The sequence below is a fragment of the Neoarius graeffei genome, chromosome 15 (assembly GCF_027579695.1).
Source record: "Neoarius graeffei isolate fNeoGra1 chromosome 15, fNeoGra1.pri, whole genome shotgun sequence".
NCBI lineage: Eukaryota > Metazoa > Chordata > Actinopteri > Siluriformes > Ariidae > Neoarius > Neoarius graeffei.
The window spans coordinates 53,340,812-53,355,495 of NC_083583.1; the positions used below are offsets into that span (position 1 = coordinate 53,340,812).

General features: G+C 42.5%; 2 protein-coding genes across 2 annotated transcripts; one reads left to right on the top strand and one right to left on the bottom strand.

The window, feature by feature from the left end:
- The first annotated feature begins 248 nt into the window (after positions 1–248).
- Positions 249–5,161, top strand: rps15 (ribosomal protein S15). The gene is made up of 4 exons (XM_060941619.1): positions 249–325; positions 776–861; positions 4,286–4,520; positions 5,013–5,161. Exons 1-4 carry the CDS (start codon positions 323–325, stop codon positions 5,124–5,126), a joined length of 438 nt encoding a protein of 145 aa, XP_060797602.1. The 5' UTR covers positions 249–322; the 3' UTR covers positions 5,127–5,161.
- A 4,121-nt stretch (positions 5,162–9,282) lies between these two features.
- abhd8b (abhydrolase domain containing 8b) lies at positions 9,283–10,899 on the bottom strand. Its single transcript, XM_060940675.1, has 4 exons — positions 10,172–10,899; positions 9,887–10,057; positions 9,594–9,810; positions 9,283–9,447 (listed from the first exon to the last, which is right to left on the bottom strand). The coding sequence occupies exons 1-4, from the start codon at positions 10,882–10,884 to the stop codon at positions 9,283–9,285; spliced, it is 1,266 nt and encodes a 421-aa protein (XP_060796658.1). The 5' UTR covers positions 10,885–10,899.
- Between the last annotated feature and the right edge of the window lie 3,785 nt (positions 10,900–14,684).

A 14,684-nucleotide genomic window follows, 5' to 3' on the forward strand; every position in this document is an offset into this window, starting at 1 on the left:
CAGTATTTTTCATATTTTTAAGAAAACGGGGATCCTATAGTTCAAAAACTTGACGTGATAGAGAAAAACTGAGATCAGTTTTGGATTCCGCACCCAAAAATTAGTTAGAAATTAGACCTAACTCAACAAAAACTGTTCCCCAGTGTTATTAAAACCAAAATAATCCCCCCCCCCCCCCAGCAGCGCCCCCTGTGTGCCTGCAGGTAGTTTCATCTCCACACCGCTAGATGGCGAGCTAATACCTTGACGTCACACCAACTTTTTTTTTTTCTTTTAACGCGAGCCAAGGCCGAGTACTTCCTTTTCCGGTTTCTCTCTCAAGATGGTAGGTGTTGTTTTACTTCTGTTTTACTACAATCTAATATAATCCGCAGAAAGTTCGGCCAAATTGAATGCGTTTGCTGTGTGTTTAGTGTGTCTAACCCGCGCTGTGGCGGTTTGTGGTGGTATTTGTTCTCGCTGAAGTTGTGGTTCATGTGAAGATGTTTAGCAGCGTTAGAGTCGCTAGTCGGACCCGAGTCTGCGTTAGTCTTAGTGATACAGAAACTATTCTACATTTAAATATGCGGAAATAATTAAGTTTTTTTTATGAAACCATTAGTTATTGTGTTATGTCTGGGTTTGAAATGAGAAGTTTGTGGGAGTTGATGTTAGTTTGCTTATGGGCCCTGTCCTCTGTAGCCATCACTATCAGACTAATCCCATGTGTATGGTCTTGTGTAGCTGACATGTGCTGTATTAACTATGCTGTGTGTGTGTGTGTGTGTGATTACAGGCAGACCCAGAGCAGAAGAAGAAGCGTACTTTCAGGAAGTTCACCTACAGAGGAGTGGACCTGGACCAGCTCCTGGACATGTCCTAGTGAGTAGTGGGACTTTCACGTTTTGAAGGAAATCCAGGGTTCGTCTCTTCTGCACCTGTCAGGCCTTTCAATCACACAATTTGCGCTACAACCTGTATTTCTGAATTTGGGTTTTTCTGCACACGCAAAGTGCTGTTTTTACCCCCAGCGCTGTGTGTTTTAAACCTGCTGCTTTTTTAGCTACAAAGTTATGAATAGATAAAGAAATCTATGAATTATTTTTACCTTTATTGCAAAATGTCTACAGCATAAAAATAATTAGAATCGAGTTAGTTAGTATGTAAAAGATGTGTCGGGACCTGAGGAGAGCCTGTGAATGAAAAAGCAAGTTCTGCACTGTTGCCATCAAAGAGACGAACCTGTAGCAGACCTGCGACACAAAAGCTTTTTCAGTCACATCACAAGAATCGGCAGCGCAATTCACGGCATGTAGTCGGGTAAAAGATCTCATCTCGTTATCTGTAGCCGCTTTATCCTGTTCTACAGGGTCGCAGGCAAGCTGGAGCCTATCCCAGCTGACTACGGGCGAGAGGCGGGGTACACCCTGGACAAGTCGCCAGGTCATCACAGGGCTGACACATAGACACAGACAACCATTCACACTCACATTCACACCTACGGTCAATTTAGAGTCACCAGTTAACCTAACCTGCATGTCTTTGGACTGTGGGGGAAACCGGAGCACCCGGAAGAAACCCACACGGACAACATGCAAACTCCGCACAGAAAGGCCCTCGCTGGCCACGGGGCTTGAACCCGGACCTTCTTGCTGTGAGGCGACAGCGCTAACCACTACACCACCGTGCCGCCCGGGTAAAAGATCTTAGTTTAAATGAAAGGCCGGTGTCTAAGACCATCATCAACAAGAGGACTAAGCTCCAAGTCACTGATTCCACCCACACTTACACAACTGTGTGGATTTAAGATGCAAGATCAGCTGTATCTTAAATACACACAGTTGTGTCCTGAATAGCTCTTATTCAGTCTTTTACCTGATTTAAATCATATGAAACTAGATATCAAGAGATATTGTAGTTGAGGTCAGATAATGTGGGCTATAGGGCTATTTTTAGTTTTTTAAATGATACAGGAATCGTTAAGAGAATTTAGCACAATAGGGTAGTAAACATTCTGGTTCACGCTCCAGTCCAGAAGGTGGCAGTAATGCACCTAAAAGCTGTTTGCCAACTGCCATAAAAGAAGAATAAAGACGCTTACCTAACATGGAAATCCTGCTCTGGTCGTCATTGGTTTGCGAGTCTCACTCCTCCACGAAATCACCGTTGATGGAGAATTCGTGCTCTGCGCGAGGCTTACGGCTAGTTTGACGAACCTGGAACAACATGGGAACGGTGCGGATTTCGCGTCAGTTATGAGAAATACATGCTAATTTCGGTGTTTTTAAAGAAGAAAGTCAAGACATCGGATTTTATGCAGCCAAGTTTATTTAATCAACGTTTGTTTTTTTTTTGTTTGTTTTTTTAACTTTTGGTAGCATATTTTGGGCGGTTGACCTTAATTTGGGCGCCTATGACATTATCCGTCGCAGGTTTCATGTAATTGAAAGGCCTGCCTGTGTGTCTATTGGTTTAGCACAGAGCAGAGTTACATTCATGGGAATATCCGTCCAATGATGACTAAAATGCTGATGGCTCAAATCAGGATTCAAGTTCAGAATAAAAAAAAAAAATTGCATTTATCCAAAAAAAGACAGAAGTCTTGTTACACATTTTAAGTCGCAGTATAACTGCTTCTTAATTATAACATTTATATGTGACATTTAAACAAAGCAAAAACTTGCTACTTCAGTGTACAACCAAACTGACAGTTGAACAGTTCCTTTGATCAAACCTTTTGTCCCTCACTGTAATCACAAGACAATTAACCGTTATAAACAAACTCCGAAAGAGTATTTATTTTCCTGAAGTAATGTGCTAGCAATAGACATCAGCCAAGCAATCCAAACATCTGTAATAAGTGCTGTTTCAAAATAACTGCACTGGATTTATTTGTAGCTTTCCCTGATCATGGTAGCAAACATGTTTTGAAAATCAACTGGCTGATAAATTTCTACTTGGCTCCCGAATCCCAGGATCAGACTACGTGATGTTTTTGTCTTTTACGTTGGTCGCCATGTCCGATTAGGCGGTCATGGTGCCATATATTTTTGCTGTGTCTTGGTTGGGAGATTGGCAACACAAATGTGACGGAACACGATGTTGGAGTTGTCATGCTAGGTGAGAAAATACAAAAATTGACTGACATGCTAGATTTTGTCGGGGTGATCAGTATTTTTCGATTATACCACACTACAGGGCCGGTTTGTCGTTCCCAATGTTCGTATTTGGACTGATGCTGGAAGTTTGTTGGCCGTGACGAATGTCAACCCCTAAATGTCAAAATTGGGCTGAATTCTTGTGGTCTGATCCCAGCATAAAATGTTGTTTTGCCAACCTAGATTAGATTAGATTCACTTTATTCATCCCACATCGGGGAAATTCACGTGTTACAGTAGCAAGAAAATGTCAAACAGATAACAAATAAAACTGAAATAAAAATTAGACAAACGAAGGATTAAATACAGAGGGCTATTTGCATTTAGCCTGGCTAACGTGACTTCAAAGCTCTCCGAGCTATTGGTCTGGCCAAGCTATTAAGCCAAACCGTTTCCCAGATCGCGTGGTTGACCCGCCTCCCTGAAATGCCTCAGTTTGCTACTGGTCGAAGCCAGAAAGGGCTGTGACGAAGCTTAAACCAATCACATCACTCTTTCCTCTGACGTATGCGACGCGACGGGGCTAACTGGTAGATTAAACTCTTACCGAAGCCGGTCGGGAGCAAGGCGAAAACGTCCTTCCTTTCAATAAATACCTCCAGGGCTGCTCTTTGCTCCGTTTTCAATGAGAACTTCCCGTTGAATGCTTTCAATACAGCATCTACCGCTGTGTTAAAGGCTTGCCGCTGCTCCATGTTCGTGATGTGAATGAAGCGCTTCCGGCATAGATTCTGTAAACAATCTATGGCTTCCGGTCGCAGTTCTACTACGTCACTGCCTTGAACACGCCTCTACCCAGGGCCGTTGGAGATGCTCAAAGTTGATTGGTTCCCGATTTTTCGGGAGCTTGGAAATGCTGTAGATAGCCTGCCTGGCCAGACTAAGCTCGGAACAGGCCCTCGTGTTGCGTCACGCTTAGGATGGGCGGGCCCAGGCTAATTTGCATTATCTACCGTGAAAAAGTATAGAAAAATTGCCTTATTGAGAGGCTCAGAAAAATTGCACATTACAGGTAGACTGTGTGTGTGTGTGTGTATATATATATATACGTATACATAAATAATATTTATATATAAATATATAAGTATGCATAAGAATTATATTTTTGATGCATCGGAAAGTAATTGGTTTAAATGTATCGGACACAGTGAGCAGCTCATGCAGCTGTATGGCGCTCGCCAGAGGAGGAGGTTGAACCGTGGCCTGAGGAGGAAGCAGCAGTCTCTCCTTAAACGCCTGCGTAAAGCCAAGAAGGAGGCACCTCCAATGGAAAAGCCTGAGGTGGTGAAGACCCATCTGCGAGACATGGTCATCCTGCCCGAGATGGTGGGCTCAATGGTTGGCGTGTACAACGGCAAGACCTTCAACCAGGTCGAAATCAAGGTAAGGCAGTGAGAGAGGTTGTGTGTTTTGTCAAGTCTGATGTGGATTGAGACTACTAAACAAGTCAAGGGCATCTTTTTTAACAGTTGGGGGGAGAACTGCTTTACCAAATCCTTGTGTCCTGGGGCAGTGGAGCATTATTGACTTGGGGGCAAATGTTTAGCAATATAAAGTGGCTTTTTGTCTTGTTCAGTCATGAGCGTTGATTTCTGTAATGCGCAGCTAAAATGTGCTGCATTATGTGAATAGAATTGGTCTGTTTACAGATCAAAACTCCGCCCCATTATGTTTCTCAACATGATTTGTTTCCTATTTACGTTTACTGAAGGATATTCACTGATTAGTCCAAATCTATTTTTTTTCCTGTGCCATTTGGGCAGATTGTGTTCAAACCAAGAGGTTAATTTGGTTAAGAGACACAATGAAGTTAATCCTGGATAGAGAGCGAATATAACTGACTGACTGATTTTAATCTCATGATTTTTCTTGCAGCCTGAGATGATTGGTCACTACCTTGGAGAATTCTCCATTACCTACAAGCCTGTTAAGCACGGTCGCCCTGGTATTGGAGCCACTCACTCCTCCCGCTTCATTCCTCTGAAGTAAACCAGAACTGATGTAAATAAAAGTGACTTCCAAAACATGCATTTTGTCTCATTTCTTTAAGAAAAGCTGGTACACATTAAGGCTTTCAAAATGTAATGTTCTGCCCAATTTAAGTACAGTGGATTTACGAAAGCCACTGACCACTGATGTGTAGTTTATAATGGATTTTGAATTGTATCTTTTAATATATAAATGATTTCCCAGGTTTTTTGTTTCCCCATGAACAGGTTGATTTTATAACTAGAACAAAAATTTGCAGCTAAATTTTTTTTATATAGATAAAAAAAAATTAATATTTTATTAATTTTAATTTTTTTTGGAGGGGGGAGAGCTAATGTGCCCATTCAGTGCTTTACTGTGCTACATTTTGGTAAACAAATGCTTGCTTAAAGCTCATGGACATGCAAAATTTATTTTTGGCCCATTTTTTTCACTAGGTGTAGTCAGTCATTGCATGAGAAAATGACACAGATGTGCTTACACTTAAGAATGCTCAAAAAAACTTGGGTATGAAAATTATAAATACTCAATATCACTCTTATATGGTTGGTGTTTGCTGATTAAAACTGGAAGACTCGTATTTGTGATATTTGCCCAGGTGGGGTCTCTAGTTGACCATGAGTGTATATTCAGGATTAATAAAAGGCCATTTGGTCTACAATACATGAAAGTGTGGTCTGAAGAAAACCTTCAGTAACCAATTTACAGTGGGGCAAAAAAGTATTTAGTCACCAATTGTGCAAGTTCTCCCACTTAAAAAGATGAGAGAGGCCTGTAATTTTCATCATGGGTACACTTCAACTATGAGAGACAGAATGGGGGAAAGAATCCAGGAAATCACATTGGAGAATTTTTAAAGAATTTATTTGCAAATTATGGTGGAAAATAAGTATTTGGTCAGTAACAAAAGTTCATCTTAATACTTTGTTATATACCCTTTGTTGGCAACGACAGAGGTCAAACGTTTTCTGTAAGTCTTCACAAGGTTTTCACACACTGTTGCTGGTATTTTGGCCCATTCCTCCATGCAGATCTCCTCTAGAGCAGTGATGTTTTGGGGCTGTCGCTGGGCAACACGGACTTTCAACTCCCTCCAAAGATTTTCTATGGGGTTGAGATCTGGAGACTGGCTAGGCCACTCCAGGACCTTGAAATGCTTCTTACAAAGCCACTCCTTCGTTGCCCGGGCGGTGTGTTTGGGATCATTGTCATGCTGAAAGACCCAGCGACGTTTCGTCTTCAATGCCCTTGCTGATGGAAGGAGGTTTTCACTCAAAATCTCACGATACATGGCCCCATTCATTCTTTCCTTTACACGGATCAGTCGTCCCGGTCCCTTTGCAGAAAAACAGCCCCAAAGCATGATGTTTCCACCCCCATGCTTCACATTAGGTATGGTGTTCTTTGGATGCAACTCGGCATTCTTTCTCCTCCAAACACAAGTTGAGTTTTTACCAAAAAGTTCTATTTTGGTTTCATCTGACCATATGACATTCTCCCAATCCTCTTCTGCAGGGGTCACCAAACTTTTTTCTCTGGGGGCCACATTGTCGTTCCTGACTGTGATGGGGGGCCGGGGTCGGGTCAGCTATATAACATAGAATTGTATGACCCAGACAAATATGACCACCAGCAGGCCTCATTGTGTAGTAGAGATTACTAGCCTGGCACAGCCAACCCCACTACTATATCCCCACTACTATATCCCCACTACTATATCAACACTTGATTCCTGGCACGTATTTGTTTATCTTTACTAGTGGTTTGCAAAAGTAGTAATTGAGTCTTCACACTTTGTTTTAATTTGAAATACCACAGATATTCCATTTATTTATTTTCTAATAAAAATAACATAAAAGCTGTCAAGGTAAGAAACATCTGCCTAGTTGAGGTGATTGACACTGGCAAAGGTGAGTGAAAAATTATAAATTGTAGGTAGGCCTGTTGATATTATTAATAATAATTGTGTGCAGCACTTAATAAAGGTCAAATAAATAGGCCTATAAAATAAATACATTTAAAAAAAACAGTGAAATTATAATATGAGCAATAGATCACAGCAATTGTGCTGTGTCCTGCACGTCATTGCTCTCATCCATGGCCAAAGCAAAAAACTCGAATTCTGACGCTTTCTCATTCAGCTGGTCATACACGTTGTCCCCCAAATCTTCGGTTCGCCTGGTCATAGTAGGTGCGGAGAGACTCACCGCGTTGAGCGCATCCTTCTTGTCGGGACACGCCTCCTCGGCCACAGCAAGCATGCATACTTTAACAAAGTCCCCATCAGTAAACGGCTTTCCATGGGTAGCTAGTAGGTGAGCTACCTTATAGCTAGCTCGGACAGCAGCCTGGCTGATCTGGGTTTGGCGAAGGAATACATTCTGTTGTGCAGCCAGTCCGCATTTCATCCTCCGAATCCTGTCTTCTCTTGTTTGCTCTCGCAAACTAGCATACTCTTTGTGGCGGGTTTCGTAGTGACGACGCAGATTATATTCTTTGAAAACCGACACACTTTCTTTACATACAAGACAAACTGCACGGTCCTTACACTGAACGAAAAAATAATCGGTGGTCCACTGTTCTTTAAAAACTCTGCACTCTCTGTCAGCTTTTCACTTACCGCTAGCCATTTTGCTGTCCTGAACACTGACAGTTCTCTGCGCGTGCGCTGCCTGTCACTGCTTGATCGCGAGCATAAAATTCGAAAAATATGAATAGTTAATTTTATAACTAAATATCAATTTTAATTGATAAAATCAACAAAATACAAGATGCAGACATGTTATTTGCCAAAAAGCAATTTAAAAAAATAGGCCATGACCACTTTTGGGGATTGCCTCATAGGGCCGGTTCAAGTGGTGGGGGGCAGAGGGGCTGGGGGGCCGGTCAAATGGGGGTGGCGGGCCGGAGTCGGCCCGTGGGCCAGAGTTTGATGACCCCTGCTCTTCTGGATCATCCAAATGCTCTCTAGCAAACTTCAGACGGGCCTGGACATGTACTGGCTTAAGCAGGGGGACACGTCTGGCACTGCAGGATTTGAGTCCCTGGCGGCATAGTGTGTTACTGATGGTAGCCTTTGTTACTTTGGTCCCAGCTCTCTGCAGGTCATTCACTAGGTCCCCCCGTGTGGTTCTGGGATTTTTGCTCACCATTCTTGTGATCATTTTGACCCCACGGGGTGAGATCTTGCGTGGAGCTCCAGATCGAGGGAGATTATCAGTGGTCTTGTATGTCTTCCATTTTCTAATAATTGCTCCCACAGTTGATTTCTTCACACCAAGCTGCTTACCTATTGCAGATTCAGTCTTCCCAGCCTGGTGCAGGTCTACAATTTTGTTTCTGGTGTCCTTTGACAGCTCTTTGGTCTTGGCCATAGTGGAGTTTGGAGTGTGACTGTTTGAGGTTGTGGACAGGTGTCTTTTATACTGATAACGAGTTCAAACAGGTGCCATTAATACAGGTAACGAGTGGAGGACAGAGGAGCCTCTTAAAGAAGTTACAGGTCTGTGAGAGCCAGAAATCTTGCTTGTTTGTAGGTGACCAAATACTTATTTTACTGAGGAATTTACCAATTAATTCATTAAAAATCCTACAATGTGATTTCCTGGATTCTTTCCCCCCGTTCTGTCTCTCATAGTTGAAGTGTACCTATGATGAAAATTACAGGCCTCTCTCATCTTTTTAAGTGGGAGAACTTGCACAATTGGTGGCTGACTAAATACTTTTTTTGCCCCACTATATCCTTGTCAGGATCACAGTGAGCCAGAGTCTATCTTGAGAATACACCCTAAATGATGGGATGTCTGCCCATCTCTGGGCACCATGCACATGCTGATGCATCTGCTTGCTTGTAGGGCAATTTAGAATAGATTGCAAGTCTGAGTTGGAATCTTTTAAATGCGTTCTCTATCTACTATCTATTTTTCACTCAAAATCAGATTTAGAATGTTTCGTGATTATGAGGAAATAAGACTAATTTCAGTTCAGGAAATCGTCGTGTCCTTTCTTCTCACTATTGAATAGTTGTACTGATGAATCTGGCAGATCTGTATAAATAGACTATTTCCATTGTATAATTTTGCACATTTTGTCCTCTTTGTCAGAGCTGTTGGCCTTGGTGAGTCTTGCTCTGGTGTTGCAGTCTTGGGCTCCGTTATCAGCCTTGTTTCTGCGCAGGTGCTGTTTCTTGTTTGGGTTTGGAGTCAGTGGCTGGCTGCCAAAGGAAAAATTCATGCAACAAAGTATTGACTCTGGCAGGGCACTCCATCATCACCATGTGGCTCCCATCTTCGATGACTTTCAAGAAGCCCAGAAGTAGTATCTGTCAAGACATGGAGTGTGATTATATTCATAACTTTCATCTACTATAGTTTGTTGGTGTGCAGTAGAGTTCTGGATGTACTGAATTTATTTCCACTACCAAATTTAAAATGATCACAGATTAACAGGCAGCACTGAAATGTTCACCTCTGCCATGCGCTGATCCTCTTCTATTGGCACAAACCGGTCATACATGCCATGCACCAGGAGGATTGGCATGGTTAGTTCAGCATGGTACACCTCATCACCCTCTGGCCAGTACTGTCCGTTCATCATTGAACGCAGCACAAAAGATGAGATATTGAAGGCATTTTTCTCTTTCAGAAGTTTCTTTTCCTTCTGGCCCTGATGAGCAAAACCAGCCCTACAGAATAACATGCTTGTGGTTACTATAACAAGCAAGAATTGACAAGAAAAATAGCTTTTTAAAATAATCTTACATGAGGAAGCTCCATGACAGGCACGGCGACAACCAGTGGAGTATGCACGTTGGCAGATTGAAGACTGAACAGAGGCTGGGTTCCAGGGCTGTAGGTCCTCCACCGTTAATCATCACCACTTTGTGAACTTGATCTGGGTACTCATGGGCCAGAAAGGTGCAGAAAGACACACTAAAGGGAAAAGGGACAGACATAACGTGAAGGAGACAAAAAAATATTTTCAATGGCAAAGTTAAAAACAAGACTGAATGAATTCGACAGCACAGAAAGAATTGACCCCCTTACCCATACGAATGCCCAATGAGAATATTCCGCCGTTTTGCATATCTCATGAATATAATTCTTACATCATCAGCAAGGGCGTAAAATGTGTAGGCAGCTGTGATTTGAGGTGCAGAGCTGGCTCCATGGCCAGCTAGGTCTGGTGCGATCACCTCATAACCAAGCTGAGAGAAATAGTCCAGCTGACTCTCCCAAATATCCATCGAGCCTCCTACTCCATGAATGAAGAACAAGGCCACATCAGGGTGCGTCTCTTTGCACCGGGTGATCTTGCGTTCACAGTCGATTATCAAGGTACGCTTAGGCTTGCGCCATCTGTGCTGTGGCTGCTCGTGTGCTACTGCCAGCCCGGACTCTCCAGCCTGTCCTGAGGCTGTGTTGTTATTCTCCAGAATATCCACCTCTACAACACTCTTTCCATTTTGGCAGTGCACCAGTTCTGGGTGAGTTGCTTCACTCATGTTCTCAATGAATAACTGTCCGCTGTGATACATAGTGATTTTCCTCTTACAGCTCACAGTACCCACGTCCCCTGTGTCTGGTTCCTCAATCACAGCTCTCTGAGGGATAATATGACAAATACGCATCACTCTGCCAGGCTTTACTTCCACAAACTCGAAATGGTCTGCAGGCTTAGATGTTGTAAAAGGGACCACGATGTTTGCAGATTTCCCCGATAAACAACACAGAAATCTATCTATGAAGCCAGTCAGCATAGTGATCACCTGTGGACAAGAACATTTCACAACAACCTGTTGGTATATGCTGATTACCCTGCACTTCTGAAATAAGAAATACATACTGTGAGATATTTGTCAAGTCAAAAGTCCCTCCCGCGCCATGCCCTGGTCTTCCCAGGCAGTCTCACGTCCCAGTACTAACCAGTCTTTTGAGGTGCACTGGGCAGCGCTGAGCTCCGTTTCCATAGCCCTCAGCCTCTCGCCTATTGTATAGCTCGGGTTATTGTGGTGGGCTAATCCTTTGGTAACCACAAGAGTTTGACTCCCTACTCGCATCTATATTGCAGCGTGCCTTGCCAGATGTCAGTAGGTACCATTTTTATGAGCGTCTTTGGTATGATCCGACTGCAAGTAGAACTCATTCTCATCTCATCTCATTATCTCTAGCCGCTTTATCCTTCTACAGAGTCGCAGGCAAGCTGGAGCCTATCCCAGCTGACTACGGGCGAAAGGCGGGGTACACCCCGGACAAATCGCCAGGTCATCACAGGGCTGACACATAGACACAGACAACCATTCACACTCACATTCACACCTACGCTCAATTTAGAGTCACCAGTTAACCTAACCTGCATGTCTTTGGACTGTGGGGGAAACCGGAGCACCCGGAGGAAACCCACGCGGACACGGGGAGAACATGCAAACTCTGCACAGAAAGGCCCTCGCCGGCCACAGGGCTCGAACCCGGAACCTTCTTGCTGTGAGGCGACAGCGCTAACCACTACACCACCGTAGAACTCACGATCTCCTAATCAAGAGGTGGACATGCTAACCACTAGGCCAATTTGCAGTCAGAGGAATATTCCTTCACACTAATATTCCCTACTGCCATCATAGTATTTTAGAGTTTTTAAAATTGCCATCTGTCCACAGAGGCCCATGTGTTTATATCAGCTGTTTGACACAAGTTAATCTTCATAAAACTGTCATTCACAGCTCCAGACATTTTAAATTGTATTCAAATACCGATTACCTCGACTGGCAATCTGTCCGGGTGTACCCCGCCTCTCATCCAATGTCAGCTGCGGTTAGTTCCAGCCCTCTCATGACCTGGTAGGGATAAGCGGTTTAGAAAATGAATGAATGAATATGTGTTTTGATTGACTAAGGATTTAGAAAAATGTTGTTAATTAAATCTGTTGATCTGTTCACCTTTCTAGATGTTGTGCAATTGTGGGGCAGTGTGCGTACTGGCACACTTGGCTTCTTTAGTACCTAGTGGTAAAAAATGGGAACTAGAACAAGTGCTAATTGAGGCCCATTAGGGCAGGGACCACTGTACCCCATGCTCGGGGGAGGAGCTGTGGACATAATAGTTAATAGGGCTGCCAGACTGAGCTAGTTTAAAAAATACTCCGCAGCCATGAAAAACTTATTTTATAGCAAATAATCAGAATTAAATCTTTTTAGTGTCGACAGTGTGTCTATGAGACGCACAACCTTTCCACTGTAAGATACATGACAAAGATTAGGAGAGGACAAAGAGGACTTGCGGAGTGGATAATGTTGGTACGTTAGATGACTTTGTTTCCTATCCAAAGACTGTAGATAAAAGAGAAAAATGTGTCTCCCTTTCCCCATGTAAGATTCCTGGTCTTGTTTCAAGTCTTTTGTGTGGAATTTTGAAATACAGCTCAGTGTTTCTCAACCACTGGGCTGTGGCCCATTAGTGGGCTGTGAATTTTTTTTCAAGTTTGAAGCCAAATACTAAATAGTTCAGGATGTCGTAGTGTCCCAAATATGGTAATTAAGAAGAACAAGCATACGTCAACCTATACGGAATGTCCGTATTTTATACGGATTTGATTCAATAAACGTAGTATATGGGCGTACAAATAAAGTTATACGGATTCTTTAAAAAAACTTCAATATTTATTTAGAGCTATAATCAATTCCCATGATGATAAAAGAGCGCATAACATTTACAAACGTACTGTACACCACAGAAAGCACAAACAGCCAGTAAAGAGTCTTATGAAATTGCGCGTTATCTTGTGGTAGCGAGACTTCGTTCCACTTTTGATCATGCGCACACCGCATTGCGAGAATCCCGCCAACCGGGAAGTAACATTTTGTTTGAAAAGCGTATTTCCACCTGAGCGACTTTCACTAGCGACTAAAAAGATTCTGAATGGGCACTCCGGCAAGATCAACACAGACACTTGCTGTGACATGCAGCCTAGTGAGGTATTGGTGCAGAGTGCTAAAAAAGCTGTCATGGAGTACAATTCAGAACATTAGAGTGACACTTTGTGTTTTTGTCAAACATTAGAGCTTTGTATTCATTCTGAAGGTTTATTGTTATTAATATTGAATAAAAAGTAACTGGGATATATCATTGTTAATTATCATTCAAATTTTAGGTAAATTATTTTAATTTGCATCTTATAAGAATTTTATAAAGGAAATACGGATTTTGGAGGTTGGTTATACAGGTTTGATTGACCAAAGGTTGACATGTATGAACAAGCCTTTATTTTGTCACTTTCCTCCTCTACATTTAACCCATGCGTGCGTGCACATGTGCACAGAGAGAGAGCAGAATAAATAAATACGTTTGTGGGTAAATTATATGGATCTGTGATGCCTGCTGCAAGAGAAGATCAGGGAGGATTGAGAATCAAGCAGCTGTGGTTTGTTTACACCTGATACTAAAACTTGTAGCATCCTAGCAACCATCGCAAATACCCATACAAAAAGCCCAGGAACTCCTACTTACCCGGGCAAAAACGATACAAGATTTATCTTGTAGTGTCCTGATCCCCAGATCTTTAACCCAGCCACATATAAAAAGTTGTTCTCCTCTGTGCTCTTCCAGGTTTTCACCTGTTTGTCCGTGTAGAACGATGTCTGCAGCACCAGGTAGTTTGAGATGTCAGGGAGCTCAACGGATGGATCATTTTCCAACTCTTAATGAATGAATTACTTTATTTAAACATGATAAGTTGATCAGCAGAGCTGGTGGGGTCATGCATGTACAGATACAAATAATTACAAATACAAAAGACTAAAAATAAACACAATCTTAAAAAAACCCTTAAATCATGGCTCAGGTGGCTCAGGCGCCATACCATAAATCCGGGGACCCGGGTTTGATTCTGGCCCTAGATCATTTCCCGATCCCTCCCCGTCTCTCTCTCCCACTCATTTCCTGTCTCTACACTGTCCTATCCAATAATAAAGGTGAAAAAAGCCCAAAAAAATCTTTAAAAAAAAAGAAAAATGCAGGGTTTGTTCTATTTAACTGATGTTAAGTCAATAAATGATGATAATTACTGTTATTTCTGTTGTCGTGTTTTAAAGGTTACAATTCTACCTTGTGTTTATGACACTAAAAAACTAGATTTTCTAGGGGATGCCATTTTTTTCTGCTCCTGCCCCAGAACACTTCTTGCACCCTTTGTTCCAGAGGAACAACGTATAAACTGAGCAGTTGGTTATTAATATATGGTTTTATTTTTGTTCTTTTAAATACAGAATGTCTGACTTAATGCTTTCTATGATTTATAGTCTCTTTTCCCTCAAGACGATGAGTCAAGGGTTCACCAAAATACCTCTCTGGCTTAGTTTCACACCAAGTGAAGATTTTGCTTCCCTAAATTCAGCAACATCTCATCTCATCTCCTCTAGCCGCTTTATCCTGTTCTACAGGGTCGCAGGCAAGCTGGAGCCTATCCCAGCTGACTACGGGTGAAAGGCGGGGTACACCCTGGACAAGTCGCCAGGTCATCACAGGGCTGACACATAGACAACCATTCACACCTACGGTCAATTTA

Excerpts from the sequence above, each read along its gene's own strand:
- rps15 (XM_060941619.1), top strand. Across the intron at positions 862-4,285 it reads CAGCTCCTGGACATGTCCTA|TGAGCAGCTCATGCAGCTGT; the intron begins GTGAGTAGTGGG and ends TATCGGACACAG. Across the intron at positions 4,521-5,012 it reads TCAACCAGGTCGAAATCAAG|CCTGAGATGATTGGTCACTA; the intron begins GTAAGGCAGTGA and ends TTTTTCTTGCAG.
- abhd8b (XM_060940675.1), bottom strand. The coding sequence starts at position 10,884 with ATGCTGACTGGCTTCATAGATAGATTTCTGTGTTGTTTATCGGGGAAA. Across the intron at positions 10,058-10,171 it reads CTCATTGGGCATTCGTATGG|TGTGTCTTTCTGCACCTTTC; the intron begins GTAAGGGGGTCA and ends TTTTCCCTTTAG. Across the intron at positions 9,811-9,886 it reads CTGTCATGGAGCTTCCTCAT|GGCTGGTTTTGCTCATCAGG; the intron begins GTAAGATTATTT and ends GTTATTCTGTAG.